Source organism: Eutrigla gurnardus, assembly GCF_963514095.1.
Source record: "Eutrigla gurnardus genome assembly, chromosome: 17".
NCBI lineage: Eukaryota > Metazoa > Chordata > Actinopteri > Perciformes > Triglidae > Eutrigla > Eutrigla gurnardus.
This window is the reverse complement of record NC_139928.1, coordinates 18945133-18967170: the sequence shown is the minus strand read 5'-3', so window position 1 is coordinate 18967170 and position 22038 is coordinate 18945133. Positions and strand designations below refer to the sequence as shown.

Below are 22038 nucleotides of genomic sequence, written 5' to 3'. Positions count from 1 at the left end.
CCGCGACGCTGCGACAGCACGCGGGAACCACAACAGCCAATCACTGACTCTGGAAGCAGCCAATCGGCGGTCGTGGATGGATGGACTTGATGCGAGGACCACGCCCACTTAACCCCCCCTGTCTGTTCTCATAAAACAATTTAATTTTTCAATGTTTTTATTGAAAAACAACATACAATAGAAAATACTCAGAACACCAGCAGTCATACTAAGGACTGTGAGTTTATATAACCAAGATATACATGAAGGGCCTGTAGTTATTTTTTACACCGGGGTTATGGTTATGCAAAAATAATAATTAGACGCATTACCCAAATGCTTCTGTTCATTTCAATGTTGAACAAAATGGGTAAATGTAGCTGTTTCCCCCCCAAAAACAATCTTAGGTAAGCCAGCAGCCTGTTTAAACAGTGACTTTGTATTCTCATCAAATCAATTTGTCCATTTCTAAAGATGAAAAGTAAGTTTCTGTTTTACTCCCATACAACGTCAATCTGTAATCTCACAAGCAAGTGACCAGACATTTCAGTCAGATTATCAGGTAATCGTTTACATTTTACCATGTAAAGTTGTAGAAGCCTGTGCATGATCGATCATCCCAGACAGGACAGTCATAACTCATGTAACATTTTAGTGTACTCAAATATGGTATTTCCTATCACTTCTAGGAATAATTGATGAGAAGTGTATTTGCTAAATTTCCAATAACTTTCCTCAGGAAAAAATGTATTTTGATGCATTGTTGAAAATCAAACTTGATCATGTTTTACATCACAGACAGCTTTTTTCAGTTCATCTTCTGGACATTTACTCACCGACACCAACAGAAATCAGAATAGTTTTCCCATCATAGCTCTTTTAAACAAGGATTAAAAAAATAACAAACTTAAGTCCAATTTGCACCAGAAATGAATCTTAATGAGGAAGGAAAAAGTTGCATCATCCATGAGAAGACACCGTTCAGCAGACAGAAGGACAGCTATGTGTCTACACAACATGTGGTTTAGGAGGTATGACTTTCTTTGCACTTTGTGGAGATTTCATCTGTCCTTTTCTGTTTATTGGGCCATGTTTAAATGAACGTTTCACTTTATCTACAAATATTTACACCGCAAGCTGCTACATCAATAAAAAAAGGTCACTCCTGCTCTCCGTCACTCTGAATCCCCATCTTCCTCCTCGTCAGGTATAAATGGCGGATCCTCGTACGTCTTCTGCGCCGCCCCTCCGTCTTTCTTCGTCCCGAGATGCAGTTCTCTGATGGTGAGGATGCGGATGAGCATGCCCTCCATGGTGGCATTGTCCAGAGGGGTGGAGGAGAACCACAGGGGGCTGTTCGGGACGCAGCAGCGTTCAGGGTGAAGGTAGAACAGGTTGGTGCGCTGCTTGACCGACTCCGAGCTGGATGGAGGACATTTAACTCACATTAAAACCCATCTTCAAACAGTCAGGTGCCCACATGAACATTGAAACAGTTTCTGGTATCTGTGAGTAGTACAGTGTGGTACTTTACTACACTTACCACTTGGAGAGGTAGAACTCGTAGAGTCTCACTGGACAGCGAAGAGGGTTCTCCGTGTTCTCCATCATCTCCAGAATATCCTCTTTAGTCTCCTCCTCCCTACGCTTCTTTGCAGGAACCTCTGGATCTGAAGATGACGTATATGTACTTCATTACAAATTAACATATAACTCAGATAAAGCTGAAATGTTCTTTTGCAAAATATTCCTGCATGCCAACTGCTTGCCTTCCTCAAAAACTATAAAAAGCACAAACTGTGTGATTTAAGAGGACTGTTGACACATTCTAGCAGGGATAACCACGTTGGATCTCAGCCTTACCGGTACTCGACTCCGCCTCGCTGATGGATATCGGCGGGTAGAAGCGCAGGAAGGTGGTCTTGGTGTTGTTCTGGTTGGTTTTGGTGCAGCGCATGACGTGGGCGAAGGACAGCTGGCAGTGCTGCTCCACCGTGGTGAAACCAAAGTACTTGCAGCAGAAGAAGAGCAGAGTGTTGAGGAGGACGATGGGAGAGTACGCCCCCAACTGTTTACAGTCCCACAGGAAGCCCTCCTCCACGCGGGAGTGGATGTAGCCTGCAGACGGAAATCTGGTCAAACGTGGGTTTGTTCGTGCAAAACGTTAAGACAGAATAAAGTTACAAATGTTTAACTCACCACTTGCTGTGATCGAGGGTTTGAAACCTCTCAGCATATTATTGAACTCAGTGGAGAACTTGTTGTAGAACCGATCCATGAAGATGTTCTCCACACGGCCGTTCTCAAACAGGTACTACAGAGACAAAACGTCAAATATGCAATCAGAAAAATGAGAATAACTGGCACTTATCTCACTGTAGGTTATTTGCTTATGCACTTATTTTATTTTATAAGTTCATTGATGAGTCTAAATGTCCCGTAGGTGTGAATGGTTGTCTGTCTCTATGCGTCAGCCCTGATAAGACTGTGTTACCTGTGAGCTACACTGTTATACGTTTAGTGTTGCTGTCTGAAAAACGTCCTACCTGTTGAATGCCGAGGCAGAGGTAGAACAGGCTGTCGGGAGAGTACGGCTCTCCATTGGGTCGTTTCACCTCCGTGATGAAGCAACAGAGGCCGTAGCTCAGCTCAGCAGTGGTGCAGCGAAGAACATCCTCCTTCAACTCCATGGGACGAGCTGAAATCAAGACACGAGGAGGCCAAATTATATATATATAAAAAAAGTACAAAATGGTTTGTTTTGTTGAATAATGTCAAACTTTATACAAATGTACTCCACGACACTCGAGAAGAAGAAAGTGTTGAACAAGATTGTGGATTTAATTTCCTGTGATTCTATTTGGAAAAGACTTTGCATTTTCATCCCATTTGTGGTTTCATGGATTTGATTTTTACTAAAATGATCTTCCATTTGGTCAACTATAAGTACGTAACAATTAAGGAATTATCCAGGTGAGCTTTGGTTTGTTGTATGAACATCCAGACTTACAACCGAAGCGTGGCTTCTCCAGGTTGGGTTGAGCTTGCCTCCACTGGATCCATCTCTTCCAGGCGTCCACTCCATACTGACTCTTCAGTTTGGGCATTTCTACAGCCACCGCGTTGTTGGACGCGCTTTTTTGAGCCGACGCTTCAGCCGTCTTCGACATCCGCTTTGACTTACGGCCCTTAGACAGCGGAGAGAGAGAGGAGGTTGCATCATGGTTGTGATCGGGGTGAGACATCCTACATATTCCCAGTGTCCTAACTAAGAACTTTCTTGCCAGTATAAACAAAAGCAGTCAGACGTACAAGCAGCATGTTATGTCGTTTCCCCAGACAGTTACCTTCTTTTCTCTGGCTTTCCTGGGCGTTTGTCTTCGTCTTGCAGCGGCAGGTAGAGGACTCGGGGATCGCTGGGACTCCTCTCTCAACAGAGCCATCCTCTCCAGAGATTCTGGTGAAGACACCGCATGAAACATTAGACCAAGAACAACAACACTTCAACGAAACCACGGGTCGAGGCAGGGACAAAAGTCAAATGTTGATCTCATCTCCTCACCGATGGCGAAGTCAGCTTCGACGTCCATGGGAGGCGGAGCCGGAGCCGGAGGTGGGGGTTCGGGGTAAGGCTCATTGGTCACGCCCACTGGAATGTCTAGAATCGTGTTGAGCTTTTCTTGAATGTACGGTCGACTGGGAGACCTGACGCCTGCGTCAGACGAGGCGTCCTCCCAGTTGTTGAGGAAACTGGCCAAGTCGTCCGTGTCCAAGTCGTCACTGAAGTTACTGGCATGGTCTGGAAAAGAAACACCAGAGGAAATCGTCATACAAACATGAAAACATGCATAAATCCCTGCATAAATGAAGGATTTTTATATCCTGTATTTCTGAAAATCATGCTTATTTTTCTCTCTCTACCATCTGGAGCGGTTGCTTCTTGTTTCTGCCTCTCTTTCCCTGCCGATTTCTCCTTTGGTCTGGCCTCCTTGTTGTTCTTCTCGTCTTGTTCTGCAACCATCTCAGCCATGAGGATGAGCTCTGCCTCGAAGGGGTCCGACGGGATCTTTTCCTTGATCTCCTGGATGGTTTCCATGATGCGTTCAGCGCTGTCCATCGTCACAGGAAGGAACATGGGTACAGGCACCTGTGGTAGACGGAGTAATGCTGTGTTCACACCAAACGGGAAGCTGAACTAAAACCAGAGGAGGTTGTAGTGTTTGACATACCGGTAACGGCAGGCCCATAGGTTTAGGAGTACACTGGCTGTACATGTTCATGGGAACGGGAACATACACCGGCACTGGGATGGGAACCACCAGGATTTTAGGGAAGGCGTCATCTATAGAGGGGAAAATGATAAACGTTCTTCAGTTGTGAAGATTTACAACTAAGGAAATGTTTCAACATAAGATAGCAGAGATATGTAAATACAGAATACAAACTTCACAGGCTAGAAGGATATGTGGGCCCGAAACAACAAGATATCAATATTTTGAAGAGGAAAAAGAAACAAAATATTTGCTTGTGCGACTGTAGAGAGATGTTGTTGCCATAGAGACACTGTTGTCTGGGTGCTTACCCGTCTGTACTTCGGCGTCGACGGTCTGTGTTTTACAGGAGACCCCTTTGTTCTGCACTAGCGGTCGGCAGAGAACGGCCTTGTTCTTCAGGATTTTAGGGGCACACGGAGGAGGAAATTTCATTGCATCCGTCTGAATGCTGATCTAAAGAACAGACAAAAGGACATAAATAGTAACAACTCAAGTAATAATTCACCTCATGAATAACAACTAATTGCAGAGATCCTCATGAATTGCAGCCTCAAAAGGCTCCAAAAGCCTCAGTTATTAAAAGTGAGAACCGATTGGAAGAATCAACATTTCATCTTTTTATGGCAGATTTGAGGAGCTGAAGGATTCTGTGCACAAATAAATTAATTGGAGGAAAATGTTTCCATCAGTATTCTGCCCCGACATGTAACACTGTGGGGACACCAAAACTATTTGAAATGTAAATAATACAATTGGTGACCAAATGATACTGTTTTTATAAGTTATTGAAGGACAAGAAAAACAAGACAACTTACATGTCCAGAGCTCTTTGATTGGAAGAGTGTGCCTGTGGAGACGATGACAGTATAAACCTTCAGTCAACACCAGCAGCTGATTGATTGAGCATACATACATGTTTGACATAGTGCATAAATACCTGTGTTTGTGTGTTGGGTACTTTGCTGCACAGTTCTGAGGGAAGTATTTGATTTCCCTGTTGGAGGGCTTGCAAGCGAGATGACATTGGCGATGACAGGCGTGGCCTCTCCTGTACCTGAAGATTCAAGTCAACTTTTATTAACTTGAATGTGACAAGTGACTTTTGTTTTTTTATTATTATTTATTTTGGAAATTCAACCTCAGCTCCTATAATACATCTATAATTAAATGTGAAACCAAAACACAGTCACTCAGGGTTCAAACCAAGGACACAAAAGGGAAGTACAACGGTTAGGAAGTCAGGGTTATAAAGGCACAATGCAGGAAAATAAAACCTCACCTTCGATGTCCTCGCCCTGCATCTCCACTTTATGACAGCAGAACTGTAGCAGACAACTCAGATCACAGAAGTGTTTGACCTCTCCCAGCATGGGAAGACTCTGTTTCAGTTTCCCTTTGAGGCCGCACATGTTGCACTTTGCAACCTGAGAGAAGAAGTTAACATTTAACATCATCATCGCTGTCATTTGTAGTCCAACTATGATTTTTAATGACTGCATCGTAGCTTGCTTACATGGCAGAAGAGCATGGTGTATTTGGACCGGCACTCCTCGGAGCAGAACTCCTCCGTGGAGCCTCCGTACTGCGCCGTCACCAGCTTCTTGGACATGCTGTGGCAGTAGACGCAGGAGTGACAGTGTTTCCCCCAGTTCTTAGTCAGGTCGTGTCTAAAGAGGAGCTTACAGCCTGGGAGGAAGACACCGGGGTGTTCATAAGTAATGTGGGGGTGTAACCGCAGCCAATAAGCAGGGTTTGCAGCACACACGTAACACACTTTAATGGATTTTGCATATGTATTCATCTCTGTCCGTCTCCTTACCGTCGCTGCAGAAGAAGCAGTCTTTGTTGTTAATTCTCTTTGCGTCTCTGGTGATCTTTTCAATCTTACAGTATTCACACAGGTTCGTCACAAAGTTGTCCTTCTTGAACTCTTGAGCACAATCCAGCGAGCAGAAGAAAACTAACTTGTCCTGCACACACAGAAGAATAAACATGTATAACCGTTAAACCAGTGCTGACCGATGAATCATATTTACATCGCAATGTGATGTATTTGCAATAAACACTGTTTAGAGCCACAGTTATTCCAACTCGGTATGTAAAACTCCGGCTGCCGTTTTGGGAATATAAGAAGAACAAACACACACGTTACCTTGATGGTGAGGAGTTCAGGTTTAAAGGCTATGTTGCGGGTGCACTGGGAGCAGCTCAGCTTCGGTGCTCCTTTGGGGGAATCTCTCAGAGTTTGGGTAGAGGTGCCGGTCTGGATTTGACTGGATCCGATTGGCAACTTGGTGAAAATATTCACCTGTTTCTGAGACTTCTTGAACTTGTCCTATGGCACAGAAAGAACAATGCATTCAGTGAATATACTGTGAAAAGGTTGAATGCGTGAGTGTCAAACATCATTACCTGAAAGGTCATGACACAAGGCAGAGTGCAGAAGTTCCTGATGGACGTATCCGACATGGCCAGGTGGTAGGCCGGTACCGTGTGTTTCCCACAGCTGTCACAAGTCAACCGAGCACCTGGAACAGAACAATACGTTTATATGAAACTTTTCCTTTTTTTAAAGTGTCCAAGTGTAAATTAATAAATGCCAACATACAGAAATCAGTCATGAAGCTACCTGTACCTGATGCACTGACAGTCTGGACCTTGAACGCCATCACACAACTGCTGCTACAGAAGAGGTTCACAGAGTCGTCGCTGTTCTTGTTGTCCACCATTTCTACCAGCAGCCGCGTCGTGCGACACATCGTACAAGGCTTCGTTATCTTCGTAGTCTAGGATGAGATGAAAACATACAGAATGTTGAATGCCCAACCAGACCCGTCGCAAACACTGAATACATGAGAACCAGTCTGACCCCAACAACATCCTGATTGTGTTTTCATACCTCTTTGTACTTTGCCAGACACTCTGCATTGCACAGAGTTTTGTTGCTGTCGTCCATCTTCAGCATCAGCGGTTTGCTGTGGCAGTAGGAGCCGCAGTTGGCACAGCCGGCCATGGCCAGGTTGTTGACGGCACGGAAACGGTTGAAGCAGGAGTCACTGCAGAGCTTATGGACCGCGCCGCTCAGGATCACCTCGTGTTTACTCTGCAGGAAGCAAAACATCAGTGTATGTTATTTCTAAGTTCATGTAAGAGAGCAAGGTAAAACGTGAGTGTATTACTTATAGTGTATATACGGAAATTTTGCAATACAGGATTAGTACGATAAGATATAGAGGATATACAGGGAAAAAAATAATTAATTATTAATCATCATCAGTTTATAAGGGGGGAAAAAACATGTTTTTTTATGTTTTAATATTATATTTTGGATTAGACCTGAAATTGTTATAAATGACAGAATGAAACTGCAACTTTTTTGATAATAAATTAATAGTTTCAGTCATTCTAATGCGAGGATTTTCTGCTTTTCCATGTTTTATAGCATTGTAAATTATCTGACAAAACAAAAGAAATCCCCTTGAACTCATCGGCGGTTGCATCCCTACACTGTTAGACTTACGATGCAGTATCTGGTGCACATGCTGCAACGCGACTGTGGTCCTGTCGGTATTGGTGGTGTTTTGGTGGCGGCCGGTAGCCTGAAGTTGGGGATGTTCTTCTTGTAGTTGAAGGTGGTCAGACAGTTCTGGCTGCAGAAGTCCTTCATGGTGCCTTTTACATCTGGAGCCAGAATGACGTCCTGAGGCCGAACTATCAACCTGGGATGACATCAATATCAGGTCCAAATGAAACTTCACATCATAAGGTTTATCTATAATTACACAGTAAATTACTCTAAAGGCTCTCAATATTAGGGCTGGCTATCTTTTCTATTCTTCTACAACACAAGTACAAATATCAGTCCCTACATTTTCTAGCTCTGGCCACAAAAAGGATCAGTTTCAGGTGACTGGAGATGCTTCGTTACTACTTGGTACTGGGTTATTTCTATCAATAGCTTACAAAAGAGTCTCAACTTGGAACAGACGGCTGCTGAACTCACTTTAGGCAGTTGTGACAGATCTTACTGGCTCCTTTGGAGGGGAGAGACGTGGTGAGGCAGGTGGTGGAACAGAAGAGTGCCGGCGAGCCTTTCCTCTGGAAAGCCGTCTGGCCTTTCATCAGGCTCTTCTTGCAGTTGAAGCAGGACATGTGGAGGGATGAGGGGTTGACGATGGGCAGCGAATGCGTCTCGGCAGCTGGGGTCACAGAGAAGACCGATCCGATCCTCAAGTCCTCCTGTTAATTACAGAATAGAGGTCAGAGGCGCTTGAATGAATCATTGATTCATTTAACAATAGGCAAAAAAAGGACTTTTGTGAGGCTGTCGGATTAACATAAAGCATGTCTCAGAGGGGCTCACCTTTGCTGTATTGGGCTCATCTTTCACACTTGCTGTCGAAGCAGAAGATATCATAGCTTGATCGTACTCTTCGTCTATAGGCTCATCTTTCACCTTGACCAAAGGTGGCGAAGGAGACTTGATTGGCGGAGCAGCAGCGCATAAGGTTTCCTACGACAGGCAGGAAAGAAAGAAGCGTTGTTATGCTGACTTTGTAACGGATCTACTGACGTAGATTTCAACTTCAATGGTAAGATCACGGCTATGGGGAATTATCTGGTTGGGAGGAGGCTCCTCCCACGTAGAGCGGCCGGTCTGACTGTAGGTCTTTCATCAGACATGAGAATCATGAGTTTTCCTTTGCATCGAGCAGCAGAAGAGTTATTTTTTTTACTAGGGATGTCCCGATCCAGCTTTTTGCACTTCTGATCCGATACCAATATTGTAGCTTTTAGTATCGGCCGATCCGAGCATGTATTAAAGTTTAAAGATATTTACTTATTTTGTTGTCAGACTCATGTTGAAAAGGGTTTTACTCTTAAGAACAACTAGCCAATTTAATTAGGTTAGTTTTAATAATCCACAATGGTTGGTAATGAGAAGCTGACCTGTTCATTTTTAAAAGGGTTAAATAAACACAAAATAGACAAAATAATAAATAGTCAATTAAACACACAAACTGAATTGGCATCCGTGCTCTGCTCAAGAGTGTAAACCAAGGCTTAAAAGCCTTCAGTGCAAATATTGTAAACTGTATAAAAAAAAGCAAAACACACACAAAACCTGAGTAGAAAATAGTAAAATTACCACACACACACTGAATAACAACCCAAATAACTGTCACGCCTTCTACAGTATTGCTATCTCCTCCACACTTTACTGCTCCATCTCCATCTCCACACTCCCTTCAATTTCTACTGTTTGCCCTGGCTACAGTCTGAGCATGATGGGGGGATTCTTCTTCACAAAGGTGATCATTTCAACATGCTCATTTAACAGCCTGCTCCTGTGCTAATCAATGATAAGTGAGACTGCGCTAAAAAGACTCTCACTCTCAACACTAGTGCAAGGAGCACAGAGGAACTTGGCTGCTGTTGCTGCCAGGGTGGGTAGTCGAGCCTGATCGTCTCTCCAGTAATGAAAAGGATTGTTCTTATGTCCAAGAGGATCTCCAACTGAATCAGTGCCCCTGGGGTGATCTGCTGCTCAGACGGACCCGCTACTGCTGTGCTGCTCTCCTCCAGTATTTCGTCGAGGTAGCTGCCCAGGCTGCTGGTTGAGCTTTCAGCCTCCATTCCTGGTGTTTGCCTTGCTGGCTCAGCCTCAGACACATCTTCTCCAGATGGTGGCATGGTCTTCTTCAGCTCATTTTCATCACCTCTGCCTTTAGTGCCTCCTTTGCCTGATCCAGGTTGGTTGCATTAGTGAAGAACCTGGAAGAAATATCGTTATTGAATATTGAAGTACTGACAAAGAAATAAATACCGGCTGTACAGTAAAACATTTTCAATAATATTATACTTAAGCTTAAAACATGCCCAAATAATTATAAAGCACTTACTTGTCTTTGTAGCGTGGATCGAGCAGTGTTGCCACGGCGTAGAGGGGTTCAGGTTCCACCTGGTAAAAACGTGTGTGAACGGCAACGAGTAGTGTGGCCTTCATGGTTTGAATCCCTCCATCCAGTGTACAGTTAAACTCAATAAAGACAAAGGGCGGTGATCACAGCTCCAGATATCCGTTGTGAAACTAAGTGCATTTGCACTCTCCACTTGTTTGTCAAGGTAACCTTTAACATCTTTGTGCATCTGGGGGATAGTCTTCTCAACGATGTAATGGCGGCTGGGCATGTTGTAGCGTGGTTTAAGGTATTCGATGATGCGTCTAAACCCGACTTTACTCACGGGAGATAGTGGCTCGTCATCCAGTATTATTTCCTCGGCAATGACTCTTGTTATTCCTTGGACTTTGGCACTGTGTTGTCACACTTTGCAAAAGTTTCTGCCAGTGTTGGTTGTGTAGGACCGTTCTTTTTCTTGTCTTCAGTTTTCTTTAGAAACTCTTCATGTTGTTTTTAGTGGTGTTTCGCTAAATGCTTGATCAGGTCGGTCGTATTAAAATATCTTTCCGCTTTACCACCACGCTCGACTTTATTGTGGCAAGTATTGCACTCCGCCTCTTCGTCTTTTAGGGGAAAATAATCCCACACAGCTGACATTTTTATCGATAACTTTAAATTCTTAGTGGGACATGCACAGACAAGTCCGTCTTGTTGTTGTTTAGGGGATGCTGGACAGGTCGCTAGGTGTGCGCTAGGTGTGCTGGAAAACGCAGAACGGATTTTGGGGGAAAAACTGGATCGGGAGTCCAGATCAGGATTTTCCCATGCAGACCGATCCGATATTGATATGCATTTTTTTTGCTAATATCGGCGGCCAATCCGATCCAAATATCGGATCGGGACATCCCTATTTTTTTTACCACATTCTACAAAGTGACTATCGCACATGTGCACATCTTCTTCAAATCTTATCTGTACTTGTTTTAAATGACATGGTGAAGCAGACCACCTTACTAATACTTACAGGATCTAATCTCGTTATCGACAGCTTAACTACTTTCATCCCGTTCATCATGCTCGCTGGTGATGAGCTGTCCCTTCCTACAGAAACATAGGTAACATGTGAATTTATCTGTGAATAAGCAAATACATGCAGAAAATAATCACCCATTGCAACAGAGACATACAAATAAAAAACAGCATCCTGTCATCTGTTGCACCATCAGAACACAAAATCAAGATCTAACAACGTGTCAGTGATTTCCTTTGTGCAGAGTCTCATAATACACTATAAAAGACTTTCTTTAGGGAGTTGATCATCTATAGACTTGACTGGTTGGTAAAATTGGTCATGTGGGATGTCTGTCTGAGGCGACTCACCCTCGCTGGCCGTGGCTTCAGACGATGGAGATAAGCTGGACTGCACCGAGTTGAAAGCCACTTTCACGCCCTCCACTTGTCCCTCCTCTGCAGGCGGTGGCAACGCAGTGGGTTTCACATCAGCTTCCTCCTCAACAGAGTTACTGTCCTCCGCCACGGCGGCTGTGAGCGAATATTTGAGATACAGAAATTGATGGGATGCTACAGGGCATAATTAAGAATGCATGTTTCATTTCAGGTGACCTATTATGCTTTTCTACTTCTCCCTTTTCTTTAATGTGTTTATAGCTCGTCGTTCATGTAAAATGTCTCCAGATTGTCAAAACCTAAAGACCACGTCCAAAGAGCTACTCTTCCCCACAGAAACTCTGCTCCTGAACTGAGAAAACACCTCCATTCAAATCTGGCCTTTTCTTCCATAAAGTGATGATGTCATCAAGTAACACATCAGCATAACATCTGTCCAGCCACTAGTTTGTCCCGCCCTCAAACAAAGCTAGTAAGAGAGGAGCTGAGCGTGGAGTCTCCATGTTGAGAAGACAAATGTAAACATCCTTTGTTTGGACGTCTAGAGGAAGAGGAGCTGAAGAACAAGAGTCTGATATTCATGTTATCACTATTCCTCAGGAGAACAACTCCTGGTATCTGGTTATGGTTTCTGACAAACAGAGATGTTGAGCATTAAAGCATGTAAACATGTTCTAGTAGTAACCTGAAATACAAGTTTGAACCAGCAGTGAAGGTCCTCTTTTAATAAGCAACTATTGTGATCTTATACTTGTAAAACTGCATGAATATGACGTACTTCAGTGATGAAAAAATAGGAGGCCTGCACAATAAAAATCACATGAAAATATTTACCTTATAGGACCTAATAATTCATCAGAAATTACAAATGACATGTTTACTTTGTTCTCCTAGATTTCCACAAAAAAAAAACATTTTCTACAATCTTGCGGGTTGAAAATGTTGAACTTTACCTGCATTTAAAGCAGAAGGTGAAGGGCTGCAATCCACGTCCGACGAACTATTCTGTTCCTCCTCTTTCATCTGAGCTTCCTGTTCCACCTGATCCACTGTACCAATGTCCATCATCTCATCCAGGTCATCCGCTGTAGAAACCCTCAGTGTACTGCCAGGAGCCTCCTTCTCCTGCTGTGTGTCAATGTCCTCCTTAGTGTCGATGTCTGGGTCCTCCTTCACGTCTGCTTCCTCCTTCATGTCTGCTTCCGTTAGCTCCGCAGAAGTCTCCTGCATGTGCGTGTCCTCTCTGGCATCACGTCCTGCAGGACTGTCCTCCAAGCCGTTGTCCTTTACTGACACATCTTCTTCTTTCAACTCCTCTTTCTCCGTTTTCACCTCTACGCACACGACATTTTCAGACTCTGAGGTGCCACCCGCCTCCCCACCACGAACCTGTGATGGGGTTTCAGTTTCTTTATGATCAACTTCTTCACTTTCCATGTCTTTTTCAGCAGCACAAATGTTTACCTCCTCTTTATGTTCAGAGAGTTCACTAGCAGCTTTGCTAACACACTCTTCATCTCCAACATCCGCTGATGCTCCGGGATTTGAAACAACTTCCATGGACTCTCCATCTGTCCCCTCTGTTACCTGTTAAAGACAATGAACAATTTACATTATGAACAATGGCACAATATTTATTTTTCTCTTGTGCAATTGAAAAAGAAGTCCAACAAACAACCCGCAAATATTGGTATAGAATTAAGATATGATTTAAAAACCTTCTACATATATTGATGCTGATATAGCTGTTGAAGTAGACAGCTCTGCCTTATTCCTCATCAATCAGCGCTGGATTAGACACAAATAATCACAGCATGATTAAACAAAGATGTTTATAACATTAGCCTTCTATTAGAGGTTCATTTTCTAGTCCACTATCTCCATCAACTTGTTTGAAGAGAAGTTGACAGTGGCATTTATTTGAGGCCCTTTGTTGTGACTGAAAGTGCAGGTTTAGGGCTCATTCTGCATATTGTCCGAGTCCTGCAACAATATGCCAGCGTAGTAAAAACAACGTTACTTTACTTTGCAATGAAGCTAGCATACATGTAGCGTCAACCATAGCTATATGCATGTATACAAACAAAGTTACATGAAAGTACTGGTTGCAGAAAATATATAAAATGATGTTAGTATCACTGTCAGCTTCCATTTGTTTAAACAAACAAGACACGACGTGAGGATATGACTAGTTAGCTTGTTTCTGATAGCAATACTGCTCATCCAATGTAAACAACTAGCGCGAGCGCTTCACAGCCGTGTATCCAACGGCTCCGACGTGACGTCAGCGTGGAGATATGGGGGGGAGGGGGGGTAATTACCTCCGTGTGCGTTGATTCCTTCGATTCAGCCATGTTATATGTTGACTAATTACATGACCTGTAAACAAGAGAAGAACTAGCTCACCATCCGCTAAGCTAACGCTAGCTCTAGCAAGTCTGCACAACTCTGACTGGACGTTAGCTCGCTGCGGTTAGCTAGCCTGTATCACGTCAAAGCTTATTTTAAATGACGTAGCTGTTTAGTTAGATATACCAAAGTCTTCGTATCACGACACGAAATGTATACATCCGCAACAACGTGCAGAATATTTACCGCGCCAGCGACTTGCACAGACGACACTTGATTGGTGGCCAGCAGTTGGGGTCCGTTGCCAGTTTCCGCCGTAGCCGCCATGTTTGTTCGGAAACCCTGATGCGTGATTTTTTTGCAACAAACGAATGCGTCTCAGAGCTTTAACTACTCTACAGCCGTCAAACGCTTTGAAGGTGGTCCCTTACTACATCACTTGCATGCAGTCTATTTGGTATCAGACTCCAGAGTTCGTCTACTTCTTCTTCGTTAGTTTTACTGGCGGTTGGCAGACATGGTTGGGGGAGCACAACCGCCACCTACTGGACAGGAAAGAAACAGCCTGTTTCTTTTGAAAACGTAAGCACACAGCTTCCCAAGTGACCCGACAATGAAAAGTCATGATGCTTTGCCTCACTTATTGAATGTGTGTATTTTCCACAATAGAGTAGTGTATATTTGACTGGTTTCTGGTGGACGACAGAGTGTGTTTGTGTCTTCCAGTTTCATTATCTTCCTGCCATAGTGACTTGTAGGTCAAGATGCTTCATTCTGAGTGATATGAAAATTACATATCCTGGCCAAAATCATTGCAGTTCACAATATTATACTGATAATAATAAAAAATATTATGCTAAAATGGCACTTAAAGTGTAAGTTTGGCGGAAATAGAAAATAAAGCTATTTTCTGAATGAAAATACATCAACTAAGCCGTGGAGGAAGTAATTTTTCGCTCATCACGCAGTTCAGAGCTAGCACGGGCGGGAGCTAGAGTCCAAAATCGCAAACAGTGGGTTAGCATGGGGCCTACAGCCACACGCTTTCAAAATCGCATTTTTAAACCACTAACATTGCTCAAAACAGCGCCAAACCTCGTCAGCAGCTTGCTCTGGGTGTCTACACATAAAACGAAGCACCAACAACTCAGTTCATGAACCCGAAGTTTATAACAGAAGACAGTTAAGAACACTCACCAATTCTACCCCTGCCAGCTCCTCGCGAAGGATAGTCCGTAAGTGTCGATTACCGATTACACGATAAATAAGGAAATACATTTACCTCCAATCTATCCGCAGGCAGTGGTAGCACTCGTGGAATAGCACTCTTTTTCAGGTGTTTTCTCTGTGGATTCTTTCGGTCAGCAGCTCTTCTTGGGAACACGAAGTCGTCCTTATCAAAATGAAGACTGCATACACGGTAATCCATAGCCCTTAGCGTCTCGCTTGGCGTGTCAATGTCCAGATTCAGGACAACAAGCCACGGATTCACCAGAGACCGCTCATACCGCAATGGCAGCTTATGAAAACTTTCTGTGCTGTAACTTTTCATTTTACTTTCGCAGCCGGGAAAGCAACACACACGAACCATCCTGTCTTTCTAGTGTTTCTTTGTCTTCGTCTTCTTCTTTATTTAATTGTCGTTTAACAGTCCTTCTGTCCGTAGCGTTTACTTTACTCACTGTAAGCCAACACCGACCGGACTAGACAGCGCATCACTGTCCCTTCCTGCAATTAGCTCTTAACTGAGTGTTCTTAACTGTCTTCTGTTATAAACTTCGGGTTCATGAACTGAGTTGTTGGTGCTTCGTTTTATGTGTAGACACCCAGAGCAAGCTGCTGACGAGGTTTGGCGCTGTTTTGAGCAATGTTAGTGGTTTAAAAATGCGATTTTGAAAGCGTGTGGCTGTTGGCCCCATGCTAACCCACTGTTTGCGATTTTGGACTCTAGCTCCCGCCCGTGCTAGCTCTGAACTGCCTGATGAGCGAAAATTACTTCCTCCACGGCTTAGTTGATGTATTTTCATTCAGAAAATAGCTTTATTTTCAATTTCCGCCAAACTTACACTTTAAGTGCCATTTTAGCATAATATTTTTTATTATTATCAGTATAATATTGTGAACTGCAATGATTTTGGCCAGGATATGTAATTTTCATATCACTCAGAATGAAGCATCTTGACCTACAAGTCACTATGGCAGGAAGATAATGAAACTGGAAGACACAAACACACTCTGTCGTCCACCAGAAACCAGTCAAATATACACTACTCTATTGTGGAAAATACACACATTCCATAAGTGAGGCAAAGCATCATGACTTTTCATTGTCAGGTCACTTGGGAAGCTGTGTGCTTACGTTTTCAAAAGAAACAGGCTGTTTCTTTCCTGTCCAGTAGGTGGCGGTTGTGCTTCCTCCACGGCTTAGTTGATGTATTTTCATTCAGAAAATAGCTTTATTTTCATTTTTGCCAAACTTACACTTTAAGTGCCATTTTAGCATAATATTTTTTATTATTATCAGTATAATATTGTGAACTGCAATGATTTTGGCCAGGATATGTAATTTTCATATCACTCAGAATTTCCGCCAAACTTACACTCATACTTAAATTTCTTAAAGGAAAACACCACCGCATTTCCACACTGAACTATGTTCTGCCCTGATCTTAGACGAGGTGATACATACCTCCCTCTCCTCTGTGCGCGTGCACTCAATGGCTCTTGCGCGCACTCCACGCAGCGCTAATTTGCTAGCATGTAGCTTGGCCCCCTCTTACTATCCCCCTCCCCAGTCATTTCTTATTGCAAGTCTCAGAAGAGCACTGATTTCGCAGTGAAGTTAGTCGTGCTAACCTGATACAGCTAACGTTATTGCCACTTCCAGACCAACCAAATACCATGCATATGGACACTTACAGCATTAAATGATGATCCACTTAGTTGTGAACGTGATTTCAGGAACGTCGGCGTGGCTTTATCCTTTAGGCGTAATCCCGAGGATTTATAGTCCACCTTTGTAAAATGTTCGGAGCAAACACGCCAGTGCTTCAGAATCTCCACCGGTGTTGTTGGATCGATGTTCAAAGCAGCTAACCAAACTTTCCGCCGTCTGTGGTGAGTCGGAATTCTGTGAAACATGATGGGACTATATACCCTCTTGTTTTCACAACCCCGTACGATGCACGTTATAACCATGATGTTTGATGCTTCCTCAACTGTGCACAAACTACTACAGGTAGTGCAGGCGACGGCGTGCAGGTCACGTATGTTCTATGGACGGAAGTAAGAGGGGGAGCGGAGTGATGATATTACTGCGCCGACGTCGAAGTGCTTCCAGCTGTTATTCCGCCATACATTATCTAGTTATCCTTGTTATCCGCTTAGAAAAATTGGCATGTTTCATTTTGTGTAACCAAACTTGGGCCGTGTAACTACTCACGTAACCGTATTTAAATATGGACAACGTGGAAGTGCTTGGTCGCGTCTAACTTCACCCCCCCCTTTGGATCCTAAGGAATATACTGGGACAAGCTACATGCTAGCAAATTAGCGCTGCGTGGAGCGCGCGCAAGAGCCGTTGGGTGCACGCGCAGAGGGGAGGGAGGTATGTACCACCTCGTCTAAGATCAGGGCAGAACATAGTTCAGTATGGAAATGCGGTGGTGTTTTCCTTTAAGAAATTTGTTGGGAAACAAATATTGTTATTGTGTCAGACAAACAGGTCTTTTTAGTGAACAAGCTCTTTGTTTAAAGGAGTCATAACCTGGTTGTATACGTATCCAGCCCCCCTTGGATCGCTTTGGATCAATTCGTAAAACTTATTAGAAAAAAAAAAAAAAATTTTAATCAAACATTGAGCTTGTTCTGACACTTTTTCGTACCGCGATTTTATCACGCGAGATTACGCGCGAGGTTTTGACTGGTCCGGATGTGCATTGTATAATATGTAATGAGGCGCGCGTTGATTCGCCGCAGGAAGGACAGAGCCGGGGGGGGGGGGGGGGGGGCTTGCCTGCATGCAGACTCCAAAACATAAACAGCCCCCTGTCATGGCGCACACACTAAATGACGAACCTTACGGAATTCAGGCATGAAATCGCCCCCAACCCGGGGTGCAAACCGCAGACGCACCGCGGAAAATACGGGGTTCATATAGTTTATACTAGTCCCGTTAGCATCTAGTGTTAGCACGATTAGCAGTTAGCTGGTGCCCTTTCTGCCAAACAGACAGCGGTATACCGTCACTTCAGGGTCTCAGACATTATAAAGCATAATCTTACACAACACTTACCGACTGCGTTGCAGGTGTGTCCCTGATGGTCGGAATCGCCCCCTTTTTTAGCCGTAGCGCTGTAGCCAGCTGTGCCTGATACTGGCCCAGGTTCGTGAAGGAGTCTGTGGTAAAGTGTTTACCACAGACATGAAGAGCGGCAGGGAGGGTCCCAGGAACATTGCCGTTGTATATAAAATTGACCCACTGGTCCCTGGTGGATTGATCTGCCGACGCAGGGATATTAAAAATACTTGGATGTTGATTGTGGCAACCAACCACCGCGCACTTTACATGTGAACGACGTTTTGACATCTTGCTGTTCTCTAATGGCGGCGCTTCGGCGATTTCAGGTAGCGGACGGGGCGGGGTTGGGTGGTGAAAGAGGGGTGGGCTTATGCAAGTAGCCTCCACGGTGACGTCACCGTAGGCGCAGAATCAAAATCTCGTGCTTTAGGAATGCACACCCTTGTGTGCTATTCCTGTTCGGAAAAAGAGCAGAAGCGAAAAAACGGCGCCACTTTCAAACTCCAGCCTTTCAGGCAAGTTTCAACTGAGGTCAAACACAGATATGCATGTTTTAACAAGAGAAATTGCGATTTCCTGGTGATGACTCCTTTAAAGTGATGGTTCGGAGTAAAATGCACCCTAGGGTAATTTCCACCAATGACATCCAGCCAAATACCACCTCAGAAGCATTTTAGCGATGGTCAACATTGGTCAAGATATCAATTACCCCACTAATAGAGCATGGAATGTTACCAAACTTCCGCAGTAGTACACATAGGGTCTGTACTCGCAAAACGAGGCAGTGAACGTTTGTAAGCACGCCAGGGGGTTTATTTAAAAGGAACACTTGCCTGATAGCTTCTATCCTCCGCTGCTAACTCTACCGCAGCGTAGACGCCACTTCCGTCTCTCCGGAAACGTTCGTCCCCTTCAGAACTCCGAATTCCTCGCGGAACAGCGGTCCTTTTCATGGATCTTTTCTGGGGGTTTTGGGGGTCCTTGGCGCGCGTGGAATCCTTGAAGTCGTCTTTGTCGAAGTGTCTGCTACAGACGCGGTACTGATTATTCCTCAGCGCGTGGATCGGCGTTGTGATGTCTATGTCGAGAGCAACAAGCCACTGTCGTATGAGCTCCGGGTCATTGTAGCGAAACGGCAGACAATGGAAACTCTCCGGGTTGTACCTTTTAGCTTTTAGACCGCAGCCTGGATATATACAAATGGGTGCCATCTTGTCCTACCATTCAACCCCCACAAAGTAACTCCTTGAAACAGAAGTGCCTTTCAACTCAACGTGTCTGACCATCTCTCAACCATGCATCCTGCTCAGTAACGGCGGCGAACACAGCTGTTTCCGCCCCGCGAGTTCCACGCGAGAGTACGAAAAAAAGTTTCGCTGAATTTATAATTTATTTATAAACTTCTGTCAAACAGCACATTCAGAGTCAGTGGCCCTATGCTAGACGTGTAAAGACGATAGAAACATGCCTACCTCAGTGGTGTCTGCAGCTGGTCGTGGAAAAACATTCGGCTTCAGATATCTGTGCTGCCTTTTATCCACATTATCTTTGTAGTCCTCGACGTCAAAATGTTCGCCGCAAACACGCTTGTCCATCAGACGCAGGTCACGTTTCCGAGTGTTTACATCCAGTTGCAGTGCGACCAGCCACAGCTTCAATATACCCGTGTTTTTGTATGGTAGCCGGTGAAAGCTCAGCGCCGTGTATTTCGTCATTCGGTTTGTGCAATTGGGAAATGCACACGCGCGAACCATTTCCCAGTGATAAGATCACAGACGTATTACTCTTTCAAAAGCTCTTGCTCGATCTCACCCTGCAGTATGCACACGCGACTCCCACCAGTGAGATCAACACAACCAGCCTACCGAGACAACGCGAGATTTGTTGTTCAACTCTCACACAGGCTAGGCAATCTTACTGTGTAGTTACACTGATATGGACATGACGGCATTCCTCGATAGAAAGAAGTTTGTCACTGCACTGGCTTGAAAACGGCTCCAGAGTGAGGACGTCAGACGGGAACTCGCGCGAGACTTGCATTGTTCTGGCTATGGGCTGCTGTTTAGCTGTAAGCAAACGTCGCTATTATAAAGATCAGAAGTACATTTTAATTAATATCGTTCATTCTTGAGTCAATTTATTAAACACATGTTTGCAAAGTCAATATAATGTTTTTATGACTGCAGTTTGCATATTTTTTCATGTTGAAATCTTTTCAGCTACCGTAAATGTGCTTGAATGTACCTTTTGGTTTGCCGTAGTTAGCTCAAGTCCTTCTAGCTTCTGATTGGTTAGCTGAGTCACATGTGAGTCAGGGACAGGAAGTAAAGTTGTTGTTGTGAGGCTGAAAACGCGGTCGGAAAGTAAAAGTGCTACTTGATTAAAATTACCCGTCTCCATCCTGCTCTTTCTATCATAAAGACTGCACAAACCACCACACACGTTACACTATGTTATAACGTAGTCCGGCACTCTACTGCTCATGTCTACGGGGTGATTTGAGCCGAGTAACTGCATGCAAAAACACATATTCATGTCGTTTCGCCACACTATTTGAGCTAAACGAGCGCCGTCGTGTCACGGACCCAACCTGTGTTGCACAGGTCTTGGAATTATTTTCTGAAGCCCAGAAAAGTAAATAAAACTAGCATTGGAGCTATTATGGAAGGATGGCAGGCAGGTACAGATCTCAGGCTAGGTCAAGTCAATTTATGTCAGGTTGTGTTTGCTTCTAATAAGTCGGGTCCGGGATGACCCTGGGGACAACGAAAATTGGGTTAAAGTGACCGGATTTCTCCTTTAATGCTCTATTGCAAAGGAAAACAACACAAATTTAAAGGGATAGTTCGGTATTTTGGACATAAGACCCATTTTCCAACTCAACCGGTGTGTTGGAGTCGTTTTAAGGACATTTCATTCAATTATTGTAGTTGCTGAGTTCTCTGTGCTATGGCTAGCGCAAGTCAATGGTTCTAGTTAGCATGGCATTAAAAACACTCATACCGACTCCACAGGGCACCCGAGGCAAATCAACTGTAACAGCAGACTATGGATGTACCTATGTACATATCAGTAGGCTAACATCATGAAAGGGGCAAGCTTGAGTAGACTACCAACCTGTCTTGTGGCTGTTGCTGCACCTGGAAAGGCGGATGGCACCGCATAATTTGTCAGAAACGTCTTCTCCTTTGTGGGTGACAGGTCGGCTGGTTTGAAATGATCGCTACAGATTTTCCACTTGCGTAGAGTCTCCACCGGTGTGTTTAGGTCCAACCCAGTAGCTAGAAGCCACAGTTTAGTCCTTTTTCGATCTCTCACTGGGAAGTGGTGGAAACTTTGCGGTGCCCATTTGTAGGTTTTATTTAAACACTTGGGAAACACACACTGAATCACCATGTTTGCCCCGCCGTTCGTTTTTAGTGATGGGCAAACGCTACGGAGGCTTTGGAGCTTGTGTCGCTCTTCCTGAAGCGGAGTGGTTCGAACCGCCGTGTCGGAGCTTGTATCAAACACCAGCGTCACGTGACCGGAGCACTAAAGCGCTTCCTTGCTTCGAAATGTTTCGAAGCGTTTCATTGGCTCGTAGTGTTCATGCGTCGTGAGCCAGAAGAGGAGCAGACTGAAGCCTGCCACAGTTGAAAGTACATTTATAATAACTGCCTTTGTATTTTGTATTGATTATATTTCTGTCAATAAAGATTTATTGAAAAAAAAAGGAAAAAAAAAAGCCTGCCACAGTGGAAAAAAATCTAATTCTGAATAAAAACCTGTGAAGACCAAAAACCTGTCTGTTCTGTGCATAAACATTCCTCCTCGACCATACAAC

At 44.1% G+C, this 22038-nt stretch overlaps 1 protein-coding gene across 13 annotated transcripts; it reads right to left on the bottom strand.

Annotated features, from left to right (window-relative positions):
• Positions 1-152: 152 nt before the first annotated feature.
• On the bottom strand, positions 153-21676 carry LOC311028399 (zinc finger MYM-type protein 4-like). 13 transcript variants are annotated; one of them, XM_084032948.1, is made up of 28 exons: positions 15195-15667; positions 13028-13150; positions 12517-12952; positions 11537-11698; positions 11181-11257; positions 8617-8766; positions 8257-8492; positions 7774-7972; positions 7153-7356; positions 6883-7039; positions 6666-6781; positions 6406-6588; positions 6073-6223; positions 5767-5939; positions 5533-5677; positions 5191-5307; positions 5069-5100; positions 4562-4706; positions 4209-4321; positions 3901-4126; positions 3542-3778; positions 3327-3436; positions 2990-3167; positions 2526-2677; positions 2179-2293; positions 1843-2097; positions 1523-1649; positions 153-1401 (listed from the first exon to the last, which is right to left on the bottom strand). In XM_084032948.1, exons 1-28 carry the CDS (start codon positions 15501-15503, stop codon positions 1155-1157), a joined length of 4875 nt encoding a protein of 1624 aa, XP_083889074.1. In that variant the 5' UTR covers positions 15504-15667; the 3' UTR covers positions 153-1154. The 13 variants fall into 13 exon arrangements, with proteins under 13 accessions (XP_083889074.1, XP_083889066.1, XP_083889064.1 ...); XM_084032940.1 differs by lacking the exon at positions 15195-15667 and adding an exon at positions 14159-14415; XM_084032938.1 differs by lacking the exon at positions 15195-15667 and adding exons at positions 13885-13942; positions 14159-14414 and having other exon boundaries at positions 12517-13150.
• Between the last annotated feature and the right edge of the window lie 362 nt (positions 21677-22038).

What these genes read in the sequence shown, in the direction of transcription:
- LOC311028399 (XM_084032937.1), bottom strand. Translation starts at nt 15,503, where the DNA reads ATGGTTCGTGTGTGTTGCTTTCCCGGCTGCGAAAGTAAAATGAAAAGT. An exon ending in TGTCAGTGCATCAGGTACAG is followed by an intron (nt 6,782 to 6,882) that starts GTAGCTTCATGA and finishes GTTCTGTTCCAG; the next exon opens with GTGCTCGGTTGACTTGTGAC. An exon ending in ACCCTCGATCACAGCAAGTG is followed by an intron (nt 2,098 to 2,178) that starts GTGAGTTAAACA and finishes TTCCGTCTGCAG; the next exon opens with GCTACATCCACTCCCGCGTG.